The 18,551-nt window shown below is 33.9% G+C and overlaps 1 protein-coding gene across 4 annotated transcripts in view; it reads left to right on the forward strand.

Moving 5' to 3' along the window:
- CACNA2D1 (calcium voltage-gated channel auxiliary subunit alpha2delta 1) overlaps positions 1 to 18,551 on the forward strand; it is a 427,875-nt gene that overhangs the window by 378,779 nt on the left and 30,545 nt on the right. For 2 of the 4 annotated variants that reach the window (XM_032190125.1, XM_032190134.1), the window contains exons 18-24: positions 1,499 to 1,573; positions 9,272 to 9,343; positions 10,580 to 10,651; positions 14,397 to 14,458; positions 16,632 to 16,708; positions 17,797 to 17,811; positions 18,474 to 18,534. In XM_032190125.1, the coding sequence (XP_032046016.1) occupies positions 1,499 to 1,573; positions 9,272 to 9,343; positions 10,580 to 10,651; positions 14,397 to 14,458; positions 16,632 to 16,708; positions 17,797 to 17,811; positions 18,474 to 18,534 (434 nt within the window). The remainder of the gene's footprint in view (positions 1 to 1,498; positions 1,574 to 9,271; positions 9,344 to 10,579; positions 10,652 to 14,396; positions 14,459 to 16,631; positions 16,709 to 17,796; positions 17,812 to 18,473; positions 18,535 to 18,551) is intronic. The other 2 variants (XM_032190143.1, XM_032190152.1) reach the window with 1 other exon arrangement.

The following is an 18,551-nucleotide window of genomic DNA, read 5'->3' on the forward strand; positions in this document are numbered from 1 at the left end:
AAAAAAACAAGTGGGGATCTAATTTTTCATTCTCACGTACCTAATTGGAGTTGTAGAGAAGATCATAGAATTACAGAATCGTTTGGGTTAGAAGGGACCTTTAAAGATCACTTAGTCCAACCTCCCTTGTCATAAGCAGTGACATCTTTAGATCAGGCTGCCCAAAGCCCCATCCAGCTTGGACTTCCGGAGGTGGGGCATCCAACAGTGCCTCACCATCCCCATACTGAAGAAATTATTCTTGATATCTAATCTCAATCTACCCTGTTTCAGTTTAAAACTATTACCCCTTGTCCTACTACTACATGTCTGTTTTTCTTATTAGCCTGTTTTAAGCATCTAAAGGCTGCAGTGAAGTCTCCCCAGAGCTTTCTGTTCTCCAGGCTGAACAATCCCAGCTTTCTCATCCTTTCTTCAAAGGAGAGGTGTTCTAGCCCTTTTAAAATTTTTGTGGCCCTCCCCTGGACCCACTCCAATAGGTCTGTGTCTTTCTTGTGGTGTGGGCTCCAGAGCTGAACACGGGGTCCAGATGGGTTCTCACAAGAGCAAAGCAGAGTGGGAGAAACCCCTCCCTTGGTCTGCTGGCCACACTTTTGATGAAGCCCAGGATACAGTTGTCTTTCTGGGCTGCAAGCATTCGCTGATGTTCAATTTTTCATCCACCAGTAACCCTAAGTCCTTCTCTGCAGGGTTTCTCATGATCTATTCATCCCTCTTTACTGATGTTTGGGATTGGCCTTAGCCAGGTGCAGCACCTTGTACTTGTCCTTGTTGAACTTCATGAAGTTCATGTGGGCCCACTTCTTAAGTCTGTCAAGGTTCCTCTGGATGGCATCACTTCCTTCTATTGTGTCAGCTGCATCACTCAACTTGCTATCATCCACATGCTTGCTGTGGTTGTACCTGTTCTGTCTGTCATTAATAAAGATATTAAACAGTAGTGGTCCCAATATATATATGAGGGACAACACTCATCACTGATCTCTGGCTGGTCACTGAACCATTGAATGCAACTCTCTGGATGGACCTAGATTGACCCAGACTTTTCTTGGAGGTTTATAGCAAAAGAAAAGAGTCAATCATTGTAATTGTGTGAGGAGAACTTCCGGCTAGAAATAAGGAAAAACAATTACTGTGAGGGAGGTTAAACATGAGCAGGTTGCCTGCAGAGGTTGTGGAACCTCCATGCTTGGAGGTATTCAAAGACCTTCTGCAAACATGTCTAAGCTTGAATTAGGGTCTTGTTTTTAATTTATCTCTGCTTTTAGTGGAGGGTTGGACCAGGTGACCTCCAGAGGTTCTATAAGCCCAAACTATTCTGTCAAGTTCACGCGTCTAAAAGAGCAAACATTCAAAAATTTTCTTATTGAGATTAATATCTCACATATTTCATGATGCCTGAGGCAAAGTATTTTACTAAATGTGGGCATTGTTTTAAAACCACTGATTAATTCTATTACTTAAAGCTTTAATGCCACACTTTACTTCTTTCTTTCAGCTTTGTCCAAATGGATATTATTTTGCAATTGATCCTAATGGGTATGTGCTACTTCATCCAAATCTTCAACCAAAGGTATGAAAAGCCTTCTAATATAGTTCTTTGTAGTATGGGAACATTGTCAAAAACATAACATAACAGAAATATATAAGGTCTTTCTAAAGTTCAAGAGAACAATAGTAAAGAATTCTCCATTGTGGGATGTCAGGAAAATCCACAGTGTGTGTATGGCTTCATGTAAATCCATTTTCATTTTAGACTAATATTGGCTTCTGTTGAATTTGGTTATAAATAAAATAAAATAAGAAAAGTAGATGTATATTTTACACATGCATTTATAGGTGTGAAATAAGTGTTGTGATGCTTTCTCATTTCAGAATTTGAAACTTTCATACTTGAAAAATCACAGAAAACAGGGACTAGTACACACTTTTTTTTTTACTTTTTTACTTTTTTTTTTTTTTTTCAGTGGTGATGGTGGTCATTTCTTTTGCTTAGTTTCTGTTTACCAGAGCTGAAACAAACCTCTGATGCAGAGTTGGGGCGGATCTAGAAAATCACTCTTTCCCAGAATGGTAGATTTTACTTCAACTTGAGAAAGGTCTTTCAGACACAGAATATTTATCTAAATCTAATTAGGACACATTTTTCCTCAAAGTTCAGTAAAGTTTAAGACCAAGATTTTAGTCTGGCTTCTTATCAGTGTAGTTCTGACCCTGCAAGGTCTGCTACATTAAATGTATCTCCTTATAGAAGTCATCTGGCTTTGATAAGATATTTCAAGGTGAATGGCTGATTATTATTTTTTATTTTTTAAATTTTTATTCAGAAATCAGAACTTCAAACTCTATTTTAGTGAAGGGTTTCTCCATGTCAACAAATCTTTTGTTTAATGGAATATTTCAAAATGCTTTAAACATACTTTTTTAGAAACATACTTTTGGCAAACTTTGTTCACAGTGCACAAATGCACCATTCTATAACAGGCAAAATTAAAACTGAATTAATAAAAATAAATAAATAAATATTCTCCAGGTTGATAGAATAATGTACAGATAACAGTTCAGAAATTATTGCAAATCACTGCAGATCAAAGAGCACATCCATGTAGTTTAGCTGTCAATATTAACGTTTCTTATTTAGATGATTTGAGTAATATATGGGCATGATAAAAGCAAGAACTTAATACACAAGCAAATAAGGCTAGTATGGCTTTTAAACTTCAGTGGCACCCTACTCACATATATCATTTATTTCTTAGCACTTAGTACACTTAAGAGAAACTTCTTAAGTAATTAAAGCCTGTACTTGCTGCCTTTAGGCATGGAAATACTGTGTTTAGTAAATTGGATGCATATTCATCACTTTATTCCTCCTAGCCATGTTCCTGTGGCAGAGTAGCAGCAACTCTTTGACCTCATAGCTGTGCAACTGTCCTCTCTCGATTATTCACCAGAGTCCTACAATAGCTACAAGAGGGATTTTTCAGTACTCCAGCATATTTAACTGTCAAAGGCAGGGAAATAAATGATCTACATATTTTAGTAATTCATTTAATTTTCAAGATGAGGGAATTTGCATTGTGAATATGTGAATTAATTTCCTGAAGCAATAAAAATGTTTGAAATCTTTTGCCAAGTGTGTAGCAAAAGAAATGTATGCTTTTTGAGAAGAGAAGGAATAACTCAGTCTTAAGTATTGATGGAATATCCTTGTTAATTTATTTTGAAAGTATACTTTTAAAAAGAAAAACAAGAAGAAAAAGAAGGGTTTTGTATTTTTTTATAGGTTTTCTCAATTTGTGAGCACTTCCATTTCTATATATATACATTTGGTTTTCATAACGTGTTAAAAACTGAAAGTTTTGATTTGATGATTATGCTTGGGGAAATATTCTGAGACAAATAATTGTATCATTATTTAGAATCTTTTCTTCAGTAGAGATAATTAGAAATTCAGATGCTGGCAGGTGGTTTACTTTTTCCTTATATGCAAATTATACTAGCATTTTGTTAACAGAAGGAATATAAAATGAAGCAATGTAGCATTCTCATTTAGGCACCATTTTGTGTGAAACTAGTAGATACGGATTCTGTTCATCTCGTATGTGCAATTATTCTGCAGTGTAAACTCACAACACTAAAGAACTTTTGTTAGAGAATGAAAAATTCATCTCTTCCCAACAAAATCTGGGCAGATTGAGACAGATTATTAGGAAACTAATTATCATAATTTCTCTGCATAGATTTTTTTACTTAAAGGATATAGAAGTCTGGAGCTGCTTACAAGTACTGCTCAAATGTTTGATTTACAGTATGTTAAAAAAAAAGGATATTTTATATGTGATGTGTTTTATGTCATAGAATAATATCAAAATGTAATATTAAGCCTGTGCATTATTATTGTTATTATTGTTATTAACAGTTACACAGACTAGACTTTTTCACTCCCAGTTTGTTTGGGGTAGTGCATGCTATACAGACTGAAACAAGAACTACGTTTTAAAACTAAGGTACACTCCAAAGACGGATGTATTTAGAACTCATGGACTTCCTTTAACATGTCATATTAATTTTAGTTGAACATCCTGGTAGCCGTTAATATATTAACTAACAACATCTTAACCCTCTTTGACAGCAGTTTTTCTGTAGATGTAAACTAAAACATAACTACGTATTTGCCTTTGAAGAGGTGAGGGTGTGTTAAACTTCCAGTAGTGCCTTCTTCTCAATGTCTTTCCTTCTGAAAATCTGTTACCTGAAATCAAAACTGGTTCAACACAATGAATATTTTGAGAAAGTCTTGCAGCATCATATCACAAAAAATAATTATAATAATTAAAAAAATCCTTAGAAACTCTGAACTTGTGAAGTTGTTTGTACAAACGACAAAATTCTTAAAAAGGCAGATTCAAAAGCAGGTTAAAAACTTTTCCATTATGTTTATTTTTGTGCATGTAAACTATGTCAAAGCATAACATTGGAAACATTTTTAAACATTCATTTTAATATGGTTTTAAATTATTTTTTTTCAATTTTCTGTAATTAGTTATATTACATTTTTAAGCAAATACTTATTTTTACATTTTTTCTTCTCATGTGTGTGTTTTCACATTCTTCTGGGAAAAAAACAGGTACCTGTCCCACCAAATAAGTATAGTCACTAGACTGAGTAGTTAGTTTGCATTAAGCATGTGTTAACAAGATCAGTCTTAATTAGATAAGATTTGAAAATAGTGAGTAATTCAGTTTTTGATATTCATTCTAAGTATTAGCATCCTATTCTTCACTTTTCTTATGGTTCTGATCAGCTAATTGTAATTATAAAACTCCACGTGCTTTCAGTAGGGTTTGGTATTGACCTTATGGTTTATATTTTGAAAGAAATGTAGGGGAAGATAGAGGGTTAAGAGCAGAGAGAACAGTAAACAAAAGTTGAAACTCTTATTCCACATTTTAATTCTGGCTGAGTACCTTGGGAAGGAGAGATCTCTGTTAATATTGTTTAACATATGTTTATATTTTGTTTCCTGTTACAAAACCTGTGTGTAACTCTGATAGAGAGCTTGGAACTCCTGGGCAGAATGAGGGCTAGTCCCTGGGTCCAGTATATATGCACTAGAAAATAGAGATGTGTAGGGAAGATTTCACTTCTATAAGCAGGCTGTTTACTAATAGTGTAAAAATATAAATTACTGCTTTTTTATTACTTCAGCATATTGGTGTGGGCATACCAAAAGTTAATTTGAGAAAAAGGAGACCCAATGTACAGGTAACTTTGGATGGAGGTGATTAGTGAATTAGAGTGCATAGACCTGGAAATAAATGTTAGAAAGTTTCTGTCCTGCTTGCTAGGAAAAATCTAACGAAAGAAGTGTTTACTTTGACAAACAGCTTCCAAAGCATGAAGCCTGCATCCTTTCTTGTTTAAATAATAAAAAAACATGTTATTGGCTGTAGTGAAGGGTGTTCCATTAAATTATGGTGCTTTACTAATAGGTGCTAATTAGAGCTGTGTTGTAAAAATTATTCTTCAGATTTTGAAATAAATTTGAAGACTGGGAAAAAAAAAAAAAAAAAAAAAAAGAGAGACTACTTGTGCTGGCTTTGCTTGCATAAACCATAAGTCGAGAGAATGACTTATGACTTTATTGCCAAGATTAATTGTACAGTATATGCTGTATAACCGAATTTTAATAAGATGGTCAGGGTTTGTTTGTTTGTTTTTCCACATAAGTCAGAGCAGGACATGATATCATGTCAGAGCACGAAATAATATCTATTATTTATGTAAGGTTTATCAGATTAGTAAATCCAAATGCAGAAGATTAACTGTAATTAAACCAAACAGCGAAAGGGAAATTTAGTTACATTTATGTAATTCAAGAACAGAAAACACCTAATGAAAACTTAAAAAAAAAAAAAAAAAAAAAGGAATTAAAGGAATAGATTAACTACGTAACAAGAAAATAACAAAATTAGACGCAGTATATCCTGATAACATTTTAAACATGGGAATATATCATGCAAAACTAATTGCTTGCATAGCAACAACAGTAAAATCACGGTTTAAAGTCCTCATCTATTTTAAGTCAGTGATTTCACCAAGTCTCAAATGACTGTTCTTATACATCTAGAAGACCTTGGGCTAAATTTTTTTGTATGTGCTGGAGAAATCAGCACTGGCACATACCAAATCTCAATTTTCAGAGCGCAGCTGGTTCTTCAGTGAATTGAGGTGTAATTTTGCTGTGGCTGGGTTCTCCTAGCTGTGCCATCTGCTCAGGAAAAGCATTGGGCTCCCACCCATGTTGCAAGCTGCTCTTTGGACTTCCCCTAGGGCCCAGGATTTTTCTGCCTTCTTATCATCGTTAGTTGTAAAGCCTAACAGCCCACATCTTCATCAGTACCCCAGGTATAAACAGGAAATAGGTTCCTGCAACTCACACCAAGGAAAGCCGTCCACATAATTTGTGAGAATACTGACCTCCCAAATGCACACATTAATTTTCTTATGTTGCTGCACCAGTTCTTTCTTTCTTTGTTTCCTTCTTGATTTGTCATTGAAGTAATAGATCTTAGCCTTTATTTTTCATGCTGAAAATGGATTGCATTTCCCTTCATTTGCATGCTTCATTGCTAGTGATTTACTTCTGTTTTGTTTTATTAAGTTGTGCTGGTGAATGTAGTGGTGTTGTGCTTATTCTAGTCATGTTGCGTGCATGACTGAATAAAGAGAAGAGCAAACTGAACATTAAGTTTGTTTCTTCGTGGCTTGGAATAAACCCTACAAAATGGCAACCTAGGAAGAGAAAATTATGGAGCCCAAATACTGGTAAATACACACTCTGGGAAAAAAAGACATAGTGGGTAACAAACAATCTTTAAAGTAGTGGGCTAAGAATTTTCTAATCTCTAAGAGATTTTTTGTGCCTCAAGCACATCACATAATGTATTTCTGTATATGCTTTATTTCTTCATATATAAAATGCCATTAATACCTGATAAAGAATGTGTGGTGATATAACATCTTAAAAAGAACAAGGAAAGCTTGTGAATGTGTACTTTAATTTTGACAGACTGATAAATTTATCTATTTGTCTTTGGGACTCCTTAACTATGGATAACCCGGGTTATCATTTGAAATGAGTATTATTGATTTGATGTGATGGCTTTTTTATTTCTTTTTTTTACCGTTTCTTTTCTTTTCTGTTCCTTTGTGTGTTGGAATGGAATGTGAACATCATAAATGCAACTTCTGCCATGGTAATGCCTTCATGCATGCTGTTTGGGTTTGACCATGCTATTCATTATCCATTGCATGTAAGAAAAATGTATTTTTTATTTATTTTTACATTTTACCCTTTTGCTATTTATTTTGAGGGTGTGGATTTGTTGGGGAAGAAAAGAAAATGCATTAGAAAAGGCTGTACTGAATGTATTGAATTAGTATAGATCATATTTTAATCTTGTGTTAAAGGTACAAGTTTTATTTATCCTTTATAAATAAGAAAATTAAAATTTATTTGAAGTTACCAGTAGGCATTAAAAAAATAATCCAGATTCTTTGTCTGAAATCTTTCCAGTGCATGAAAAAATTTTTTCACTTTTCCCTTAGCAGAGAGCAAGTCTTACTTGATAAGAAAATGAATTCCCTATACCTAGAAACAGGTACATTTGTACCTTAAGAATATGAAGGAATAGTCATTTATCTTCTAATACTGTTCTATATTACAGTCTTGAAAATAAGTACTAGTGTCCAGATTATTATATGAAGTCATCTTTTATATGCTTTTACATTATATGAAGGCATCTTTTATCAGCTATTCAGGACAACTTTCTTCCAATATGAACTGGGAATACACACCTAAATTGTGATGAAACATGCTTGCATTCTTCCATAGAAGTCATATGTGCATTCATCATATACCTTTGCCAGAGTATGTTGCCTAATTCCAACTGTTGTCTACTAGCTTAAAAGGAATATAATCATCATTTTAAAAAAGGGACTTCAGTGTATCCTACAACTACGTTAGTATAGTTGGGTTGATATAGTTGGTCTTGAGATCCTTTAATATGTGAACCATCCTATTACAAAGGATATATGTATATCATTCAAAATAAATTAATAAAACTGGATTTATATCCTATTCTAAAGTATCAGATTGAAATGGTTAAATAATAAATTTCCATAGTTCTTTCTCCTAAGATCCTTCATCAGGTGGGTATATTAAATAACTTATGAGCGATGAGGATCAAGGATTTTTATACCACATTTAAGGACAGTTAATATTATTTGGCAGCAATATCAAGTCAATGGGACTTAGCCAAAATTCCTTAAAAAAAAAAAAAGTCAGATTCCGGACAGTTCACGTGGAAGACAGCTCTGTCCAAGTAAATGCAAACTGCAACTGAGAAGAGAGTAGAGCCTGCTGGGTGGCTGGAGCTAGTTCAGCAGAGCTGGACCTAGCAATAGCACAGTACTGGGTCTTCCTGCTCTCCTCAGAGATGTGGATCACGGCAGATGCAAACCATCTGTAGTGGACGGTAGATATCACGACATCCACAGGTCTTGAAGCTCCCAGGTCACAGCATTTCTGTGATGTAGGTTTCTATCTTTTAAACAGAGATAGGAGTACTGATGTCAAGAGAAATGCATTCAAAACTGCCAGATGTTCAGGGAAGTCCTTTAGTGCCCACAATAATAATGATTTTATTTTGTTATAAGAAATAAATCTTTTATTGCAATTGCTGTCCCTTTGAGTCTTGAATCACAGTCCATTCCCATCTCAAAACAACAAGTCTGTACTCTTGTTTTTGGCAAAACTGCAAAGTAGTACAATTGTTTCATCTTACTGGCCAGCTGGAAAACTTTCCCAACTTTCCCCCTCCCTTTTTGAAGGCAGGATGCCTTGTAGGAGATGCTTCCTCTGACATTTCTTCTCTCACCTTAGTCTGTGGCAGCAGGGGAAACAACCTCCCAACGTGAACCCCCTGCTTAACAGACTGTGGACAGACACTAGTCATTAGGATTAATCTGATTTTCACTTGCCTAATTCGCCTCTCTATCCAATTAAATAAAATAAATGACAAAGAGCTGCTAGGAATTTTTTATGTTATAAGAGATTAAAACAAATGAGTAAGCAAGTAGCTTGCATGGGTAAGTAAGTAGTTTACTTTAAAGTGAAGGGATTAGAATGATTTCTAGCAATTTATCTGTAACATTACAGTACTCTGTCTTTATTTTTTGGTCACTTAATATCTTATGCTCCAGAATCCAAAATCCCAGGAGCCAGTTACGCTGGATTTTCTAGACGCTGAATTGGAAAATGATATTAAAGTTGAGGTGAGATTGACTGCTTTCTTAGTACCTGGTACTTGTATTTTATTGTGTAATAACTGAAAAGCAATACATGTTCTAGATTTTGAATGGAAACCTATTTCACTCAAAAATTTCAATTCAAAAATTCAAGATGTTGACTTAGAGCAATGAAGTTATAATGAAAGGTTTTTACAAATTAAGCTCAGTTTATTCTTAAGCAAAGACAATGAACTATATTTCTCTCATTTTGAAAGTTACCATAATTGCTATTTAAATAATTTTTCTCCAGTCTTCTTTATTAAGTGCTAATTCATGGGAAGGGAAAATTTGTAAATTTTTTTAGAAATAGAACACTTCTCAGAGGATATTAATCTATTATCTGAAATATTTTAAAGCTTTATATTTTTTTTCCCTCTCTGCATTGATTTTGATTAATACAAACTTACTGCTGTGGTAAGGAAATGAGAAATAAAGTTACTTAAGTTGTTGACAACAAAATGAATTGCTATGTATATTTTTGAATTACTAATTTCACAGTACTTATAAATCATTTACTTATTACTTATAAGTAATTTACTTATTTACTTATTTACAGTAATTTACATTTAGTAATTTACATTTAAAATAATTTTTATTATTACAATAATTACAATAGTAATTTAGTAATTTACAATTTTACATAGTAGTAATTTACATTTACTTATTTACTTATAAATCATTTTTAAATAGTTTGTTAATTTTGTGACATAAAATGGAATTTTATTTTAACTTTTAATGTTTTAAAACATTTTTTTTCACTTCATTTGAAATAGTTCTTTCATAATGATAATAATTAGCATTTCTTGGTATCTGTTAAATTCCAGCTTCAGTTTCTTAGAACTGCTGCTTCAGAGAGGAATTTATCTCTGACTGATATAAATCTTTGTTTTGAATCACTGTAACTAGCTGAATCACAGATGTGCTGGGAAGCACTAGAAGTTCTAGACAAAACACATTCTCATCCATGGGATTGTCTTGATATGCAAGGTATACCAGAAATGTTAATACATAAGTCTGTTAATTCAGTCATATTTGGATAAAGCTACTTCTAATTAGAAAAATCAGAAAATAGAAACATTAAAAAAAAAAATCAAGATTCATGACTTTCAAATGCCTTACTATTTTCTGTGTTTCTATAAAATGCCTTAAATTATGGGAAACTTTAATCATGTTACATGCAATACCTAGTTCTTATTTTTATTTATTTTTTCTTGCCAATAGATTCGAAAGAAAATGATAGATGGAGAAAGTGGAGAAAAAACATTTGAAACACTGGTCAAGTCCCAAGATGAGGTAAGATAGAAACAGATAACTAGATTTACAGGAGCAAACAAAAAGCATAAAAATACTGTGAAATTGTGGAAAGATGTTCATTTTATAATGTCAGTTTATATCATTTTTTTGCCCGTACATTTGCTAGTTTTACTGGCTTAGAGTAAAAGAAATTATATATATATGAAAAGGATTTTTTTTTTAATTGGTTTCTTTGGTGTGTCTTTAATCAGGTAGTTGTTGATGAGGTCTTGTAGTCTGTTCACCAGGAAGTAGACCCAGCCTACTTCTGTGCATGGATCCTAAAATAAAGTCATTAATTTGCTTGTGGAGGTGTTCAAAGATAGGATTAATAGTTTATATTTTGAATGGGAATAAAGAAAAAAGAAAAAAAAATGTTTATATGCCATAAATGAAGATAACTTGGGATAAGCAATGTCATCTTACAGTTGTATTATTTACTTGTGCTTGTTCAGTTCTTTTTCATTTTCACGTCCAAAATCCAAACTCCTGACAGATCACTAGTGATTTCTCTAACAAGACACAGATATACATGTACATGTATCCTAGCAAAAGGAAATCCTGAAATATGATATGGATCCTTACCTGCATGCCTTTCTTTTTGGCGACTTGAAACAGGAAATCCTGATCAAAGTACCACAGGAGCAGATATGGCAAGAGCATGCTGCACAGTTACAGTTCACAAACAGCTTTTTGAAATTGTTGCAATCAATGTAAAACAGCTTGAAGATAGCTAATGTAATGGATTATCAGAAGAAAATGAAGAGAATAATACTATTGTTTGGATATGTGCAGATAATTGTTCATGAGTAGTATTAGCTGTTCTCTCCTGTCAATCTCCTGTAACTTTGCTACCTCCAGTGGTTTTGCTGTTTGTACTTAAATGTCAGAAGTCTCCAGTGACATTTTTATTTATTTTTTTTCTCACAAGGCATATGCTACAGAATCCAATCAAGTTAATTACATTTTTAGGCTTGCATTGTTGTTTTAAGGAGAGTCTATCCAAGTCTGTGGGTGAAAAAGGCTCTGTGTAGCTGGCTAGAAAAGTGGGGATTAGAGGATCAAAACAAACAAACAAACAAAAAAATATTAACGCCATTGTGGTTGTACAAGAAGTTGCATTCATGGCAAAGTTTTTGAAGAGATCTCAGGCTGTGCTTGCATTTCTCAGGCTGTGTGGTGCCCTTGTGAAAAGGCCATAACAGCTGGCCCTACAGTTGTTTGCCAGAAGAGTGAGGGAGGGAAATTGTTCATGCTGGCAAATGCTGGAGTCAGCTACTGCACTGGGGGGAATGTGACATCCTTGGGTGCATGAGAATGTGTCAGTCATACACAGCCCAGACCACAAACTGAAAGATTTTATTCAAATAGAATAAAATATCTCAAGCCATTTGAACCTAGATGCTTCAAGTCCCCAGTGAAATTAATTTCTCTCACCTTACCTTGCTTTGTGGTGTGAGATGTCTTCCTCTGCTCAGACCCCTCACAGAGAAGGCAGCAGCCAGAGATGGCTGGCAATGGTGACTGCTTCAAGTTATTGCATCCTCCCAGCTTCAGGCTGCTAGAGCCAGAATAAAGCTGCTTCAGACCACTGGCCATGCATGAGCCATGCATCACTTAGGATTTGATAGTTTCATATATTTTCTTATAAAAAGGGCTGATGTGGTCAGTTGCTCAGAACTGACAGTTGCAGTCTCGAGGCTTCAAATTGATGTCCTTTTTTGTTTTGCTTTTGGGTTTTTTGCATTGCTTTCTTTTTGTATTGCAGCTGGCCCCAGCAGTGTCCTGGGAGATGACCTCATACTACAGCATAGAGACTGGACTCAGAGCAAGCGTGGGTGGGGTGTGCTGGAGTCTCCCAAGGCCTCAGGGGCTTTCCAACTAACAGTGAAGATGCCATAGACACAAAAGCATTGCCACATTTGGGCGGCTGGGGTGGGCAGTAGTGCAAACTGAAGAGTCACAAGAACTGCAATAACATGTAGGTTCTTCAGCAGTAACCAGCTGGGGTGAGACTGCATCAGATGGCTCAGTAATAAAGTAGGCAAAGGTAAATGGGAGCAGATATATGAGGACATGATCTGCTGTGTTATCTTTGAAGGGAGGTTTCAGCCAGTTTGCCTTCAGGCATGCTCACAGTGCTGGTGATGAGAGGATTTAATATGAGCCCAGTTCTCTACCTGCCTTCCTACTTTTCTCTTGCATTTGCACATGGTGTGCAAACCATGGTGCTGTGCATGGTTTGGAGGTGTTGTCACTGCTAGGTTCAAGTGTCTAATTATTCTTGAGCTGCAGTAACAGTATAGGCACGTTATTGAATATAGATAGGCTTGGAAAGGAGTGTGTTCAGCCATCCCTTTACCTTAAATATAAAATATACTAGGATATTAGCCATTGATACATGCTTTTTTTTTTTTTTTTTTCCCTTTCCTTTCCTTTCCTTTCCTTTCCTTTCCTTTCCTTTCCTTTCCTTTCCTTTCCTTTCCTTTCCTTTCCTTTCCTTTCCTTTCCTTTCCTTTCCTTTCCTTTCCTTTCCTTTCCTTTCCTTTCCTTTCCTTTCCTTTCCTTTCCTTTCCTTTCCTTTCCTTTCCTTTCCTTTCCTTTCCTTTCCTTTCCTTTCCTTTCCTTTCCTTTCCTTTCCTTTCCTTTCCTTTTCTTTTCACAAATAGCTATTAAATGATTTAAATTATCATGCTGTGCAAGACAAGAAGGAACCAAGTAATAAGGAGGTTTTGAATCATAAATGTCAAAAAAAAATGTCTCTTTCCCATTACCATGGCCATTTTCACACTTTTGCTTTATCACAGTGAAAGAATGAACCTGTGATACCTTTCATCACTGTATGTGATGTTGCAGTGTGTATACTTACAAATCTCTGTAGAATAATAGTATGTTGCAGCTGGAATAAACTTTTAATTTTCAGTGTAGAAAACTGAGTGAAACTCTATCAGTGAGTGCTGACATATGTGCATTAATGATCAAATCTATAGGGAACTGTGGGGTTGTGCCTATCATGTCTTTATGTCTTTATTTATTTATTTATTTATTTTTTCATATCAAAAGAAAGTGAATGGTAAAACTTATCCTGATGTATTAACATACTTTAAAAAAAAAATGGGGTGAAGAATAGAAGACTGGAAGAACTTACTCCCATTCTAAATTATTCACAAATGCAAGACCCTCTTAATGTGATTAGAAACACATATAATTTTAGCATGCGGTACAGCCAGGACTATATGGCTGCACTTATGACTCCAGTGTAATACCTGTATTACAGTCACTGGTACTGTAATACTGAAAGGACAGGCACGGATGTGTTGTTGTTGTTACTGAGTTACTTACAAATTCTTCTTTTTTAATTGATTTTTGTTATTGTGGTCATTTTAATGCAAAATAGTCCATAAAGGAGATAACATCTTTTATCAAATTCTAAGTACATACAAAAAGTTTGTATAGGCCTGGCTAATGAAAATAAAAGGGAAAATGGTAGATAGTATCTGTCTGGTTTTATTTAAATTTGCATTTCTTTACTGTTGAATAAAAAGATATACATGTAGATGATTCTTTTGCGTAATATAACTTTGGAAATTGTTTAAGTAAAGTAGTTGCAGGTCATGTTGTACTTACCGAAATAATAACTAGAGTCCCAACGGACTTGGTTATATACTTCATTTCTCAAGAAAAGAGAACGCTACTTGAAGCTTCGGAATTAGTAATTTGTTTCTTGACCAATATCTCTTTGTAGAGATATATTGATAAAGGAAACAGAACATACACATGGACTGCTGTGAATGGCACTGATTACAGGTAACTTATTTCTGTTCTCTGAATTCTGCATAGTTAAATGCCCTTTTAATTTATTTTGGTTAGTATTTTTAGTGTTCTATTTTCTATACTAGTTAAGTCAGGATGAGGTCATTTTGTGTCTGGGCCTACAGGATTTGCTGGGTTCCTTTAAACCTTTATAACTCAAAATTGTTACTTTGTCTAAGGAAGAGAACCTCAGTCTTCTATCCAACTGTTGAGATTTACCACTAGTGCATTTCATTATACAGGAAAAAATGCATTTTGTGATTGGTGTTAAGAATCTTATTTTTCTTCTACTTTCTGTGTCACTGTATACTTTGATTTTTAATTCTACACTTTCTCTTAGATTCCTCCACTTTTCTTTTCATTGTCTCCATGTTCTTGTTTTTAATATGCACATTAAAAAGAAAGATGCCATATTTTTTTTTGTCTCAATAAACAATGTAACACGTTATTCTGTGCAAATCTCTTTCAGTCACTTTTATAGCTTATATCACGACATTGCTAACCTACATGTCAGATCTTAAGGGCAGGAACCAATTATCTCTGAAATCTTCAATCTATTTGTGATTAATTATCTAAAAATCATATACAACTGACAGCAGGAACAAATGAAGTCTTGCCCCCGTTGCATACAACATTGGTGTGTATATCGTTCCAAAATCATTTAAGCACACAGCTCTGTAACTTTGGAAGTAATATAGCAAACTGACATTAGAAAAGAAGTTAAGGTTTACCAAATTTCAAAAAAGTTGAAGTATTCAAGTTCAAAACTAGATGGTTCAAATACCAAGTCAACTGTTTACCAAAATAATAATTGTATTGTGGTGATTTACAATAGCCTTCAGCTATTGTAATTGTATTGGTTCTCTTTTCTGCTATTTTCTGTACGGCCAATGAGAATCCAAACATTAATGTGTAAGCAAAACCAAACAAATCAATTTAACAAGTGAATGTAGGTGTAGAACTTTATCTTTTATTCATCATCCCACTTTTATGTTCTATTTCCTCTGTCATTATACTCATTATCCTCAGGGGGAAAAGATTTTTATTTTTTTTTTAATCATAATATGCCATCTAGCAATGAGTAAAGAAATATATTGGGTTTATATGAGTTCTTAATTCATACAGAGCTCCTTGGCATGAGATACAGCAATAAAGCCATGGAATCACATTGAAGCAAGCCTGTTAAACATAAAATTATAGATTTTAATTAGCAATTTCTGTTGGCAGTAGCTGCTAATGACAGGTAAAGTGCTAGTGATTTCCCTAGAGGAGAATTGGTAGAAGGCTATCAGTAAATATTCAGCAATCTCACATTCTGTTTAAATGGCACATGGCACATTAAAGGTCATCTCATTTATGGCACAATTGTGCAACTTTTTTTTTTTAAGGTTAATTTCTGCAGCTATCCATTAGAAAACTCTGCAGTTTTTCAGACATGAAAACTGACAACAAATATTAAGGATGTGATGTGGGAGATGATACCTCTGCAGTGTTGATTTGCACCTTCTGTCCTTTACATACCTTTTTAAAACTGAACTCTCCTACGTGTATATTGAATTAGTGGCAATATTTTTTTTTGGAAAAATATATATTTAATATAAAAGGAATAATATGCATTGCAAATCTTAAGATGTTATTGCACAACGATGTTCAAAGGTTATTAGTGGTGACTGTATGATTCAGGAAAATATTTTGCATCTTGAACATAAAGTGAATTCAAGTACTGCAAGATAAATTTCTTAATAAATGCTTTTTTTTATGAGTTAATCATGCATCAGATTGGTACAGTACTATATGGTGTTTTTTACTGTCAGTCACCACATTGACATGTGCTACATTGTAATGTTAAATGTGTTAGAGGAAGATACAAAAACCATGCTTTTTATTATTTGCAATTATTTGGAAATTCCTCCCTTAACCATTAAAAAGTGCATTTATGCCTAAATGTTTGAATAAAAATGAAAAGAAGCACAGGGAACTTTAAGACCTGTATGAATCTACTCATACCTATTACAGAGCATGAGGCTGGTCTGTCACTACGTAACTATCTCATCTCACGATAATTGAATTTCCAAACTTGTTAAACAGTTTCAAAACACTTAAAAGATGAAATTAGAAATCTGCTGCAAATAGCATAATTGTTTCATGTGTCTTATTTCTCTTGCAGTTTGGCATTGGTGCTACCATCATACAGCTTTTATTATATTAAAGCCAAAATAGATGAACCATTAATTCAAGCCAGATGTAAGTACTATGAAGGTTGTCCTGGTATTGCCAAGTCTCAGATTCACTTTAAAAAGTGTTTAAAATTCATACATTTTGTTGAATTCACTAATGTTACCATATGTACCCAAAATCTGCAGCAATGATTCTAATCCAACACCCAAGGTACAAGAAATATTCTATAAAGATAGAATATGTGCAGGTACCCCAGTTTCACTGACAATCCCTTCTGCCTTGCTATGTACCTGTAGAATCATTGCTTTGTGTATCCTCTGTTGCTGTAATTTTAAGGGTCTGGTTACTATTCTTTTTCATTCTATTAGGTAAATATTATGATATGGACTATAGTAGTAAGCTTACTTTGTTATTTTTGCTGTAGGTGCAGTATTATATTTAGGAAATTACCTTTGATGCCTGTAGAAATAGATAAATGTGACAACACTGTTTTGTTTGGATTACGGCTAGGTTTTTATTTTGCACTCTACAAATAGTTTTAGTGGATGTTTTTAATGCATTTTTGGCTTAGACTATTTTCAAGCCATTTACAGATTCTGTAGTGGTAATTTGGAATGATACTTGTGAGTATTGAAAGCTTTTTGTTTATTACATCTATATAACATCTAACTAGGAGATCTAGATAGTAGATAGAATAGAACTCATCACATCCTTTTAACTTTCTTTATCCAAATATGAATAAATGTACAGGGTATGAAGATTATGCCAAGTTTTTAATAATTCATGGTTTATTTTTATAACTTTGTCAAATCATAAGTAGTTTAAAATTAAAATTTTAGTAAGTTAATATGTTTCTTTTTATGGATTGGATCATCTGTTTTTGCACTTACATGAATATAACCTGCAAAACAGACCCTTGAAATAGCCACAGTATATAGAAGGTACTTGAGAAATAATTGATAAGGACATATATTCTCCAGTGTTCAGATATGTTTGTCTTTTTCCAGACTACAGTTGTACATAAATTGAACCTTTGATCTTTCTATGCACAATATTTTTATTCAAGGGGCTGTTTGAATAAAATATTGGTTTGTGACCCCTTTTGCTTTACCCTGTTTTTTTCTGTTTCCCTGCTTTCTCTTTCTGATGGATAGTGGCAAACAAAATGGGCAAGTATATTCTTGTTGCTCAATTTCCTTCTGTTTACTGCAGTTGATATTTTTTCACTTGTATTTCTATTCCTACTGGACATTCTCCTCTGTATTCCTCATCTCAGGATTTTTCCCATTTTCATTGGGTACCATACCAATAGAAAGGAAAAAAAAAAGTGTTTCTCTGTTTTCATACACATTGTAGTATGTTGTGAATCTCTAATCCTTGCTCATCTGGTCCTGGTGTTCAGTGACACCAGCTTTTAAAGCCATTGTTTTCAGTAGAATTGAAAGTGATGTTTACATAGATGATTTTTTGTTTTTGTTTTTTACTTTATTGCTGAAAATACTAGAAACATTTTCCTTCATGTTCTAACAACTCTTTGTATCAGATTGTATTTCTAATGAAAGCATCATTATCATTTACATGATAATTAAATGTCACCTCAAATTAGGTTGTTAGATACATTATTGTTGTCAGGTGTGCGTTGTATATATTAAAATAATTTCATCCTACACTGTGACATACTGAGAAATATAAAGTATATTATTAGGAGAATGTTGCAAAATGAACATTTCCTTCTTTCATAGATGCATGCAAAAACTAGTCAAGCATTTGAGAAGGGAAATGATGGTGATAAGTCATTTACTTATTTAATGTTTTCTCTTCATCTTTGTAGATTCAGAAACACTGAAGCTTGATCATTTTGATGAAGTTGGTTATACTTTTTTAGCACCAAGGTTGGTTTATTTCCCTG

Source organism: Aythya fuligula, chromosome 1 (assembly GCF_009819795.1).
Source record: "Aythya fuligula isolate bAytFul2 chromosome 1, bAytFul2.pri, whole genome shotgun sequence".
Classification (NCBI taxonomy): domain Eukaryota; kingdom Metazoa; phylum Chordata; class Aves; order Anseriformes; family Anatidae; genus Aythya; species Aythya fuligula.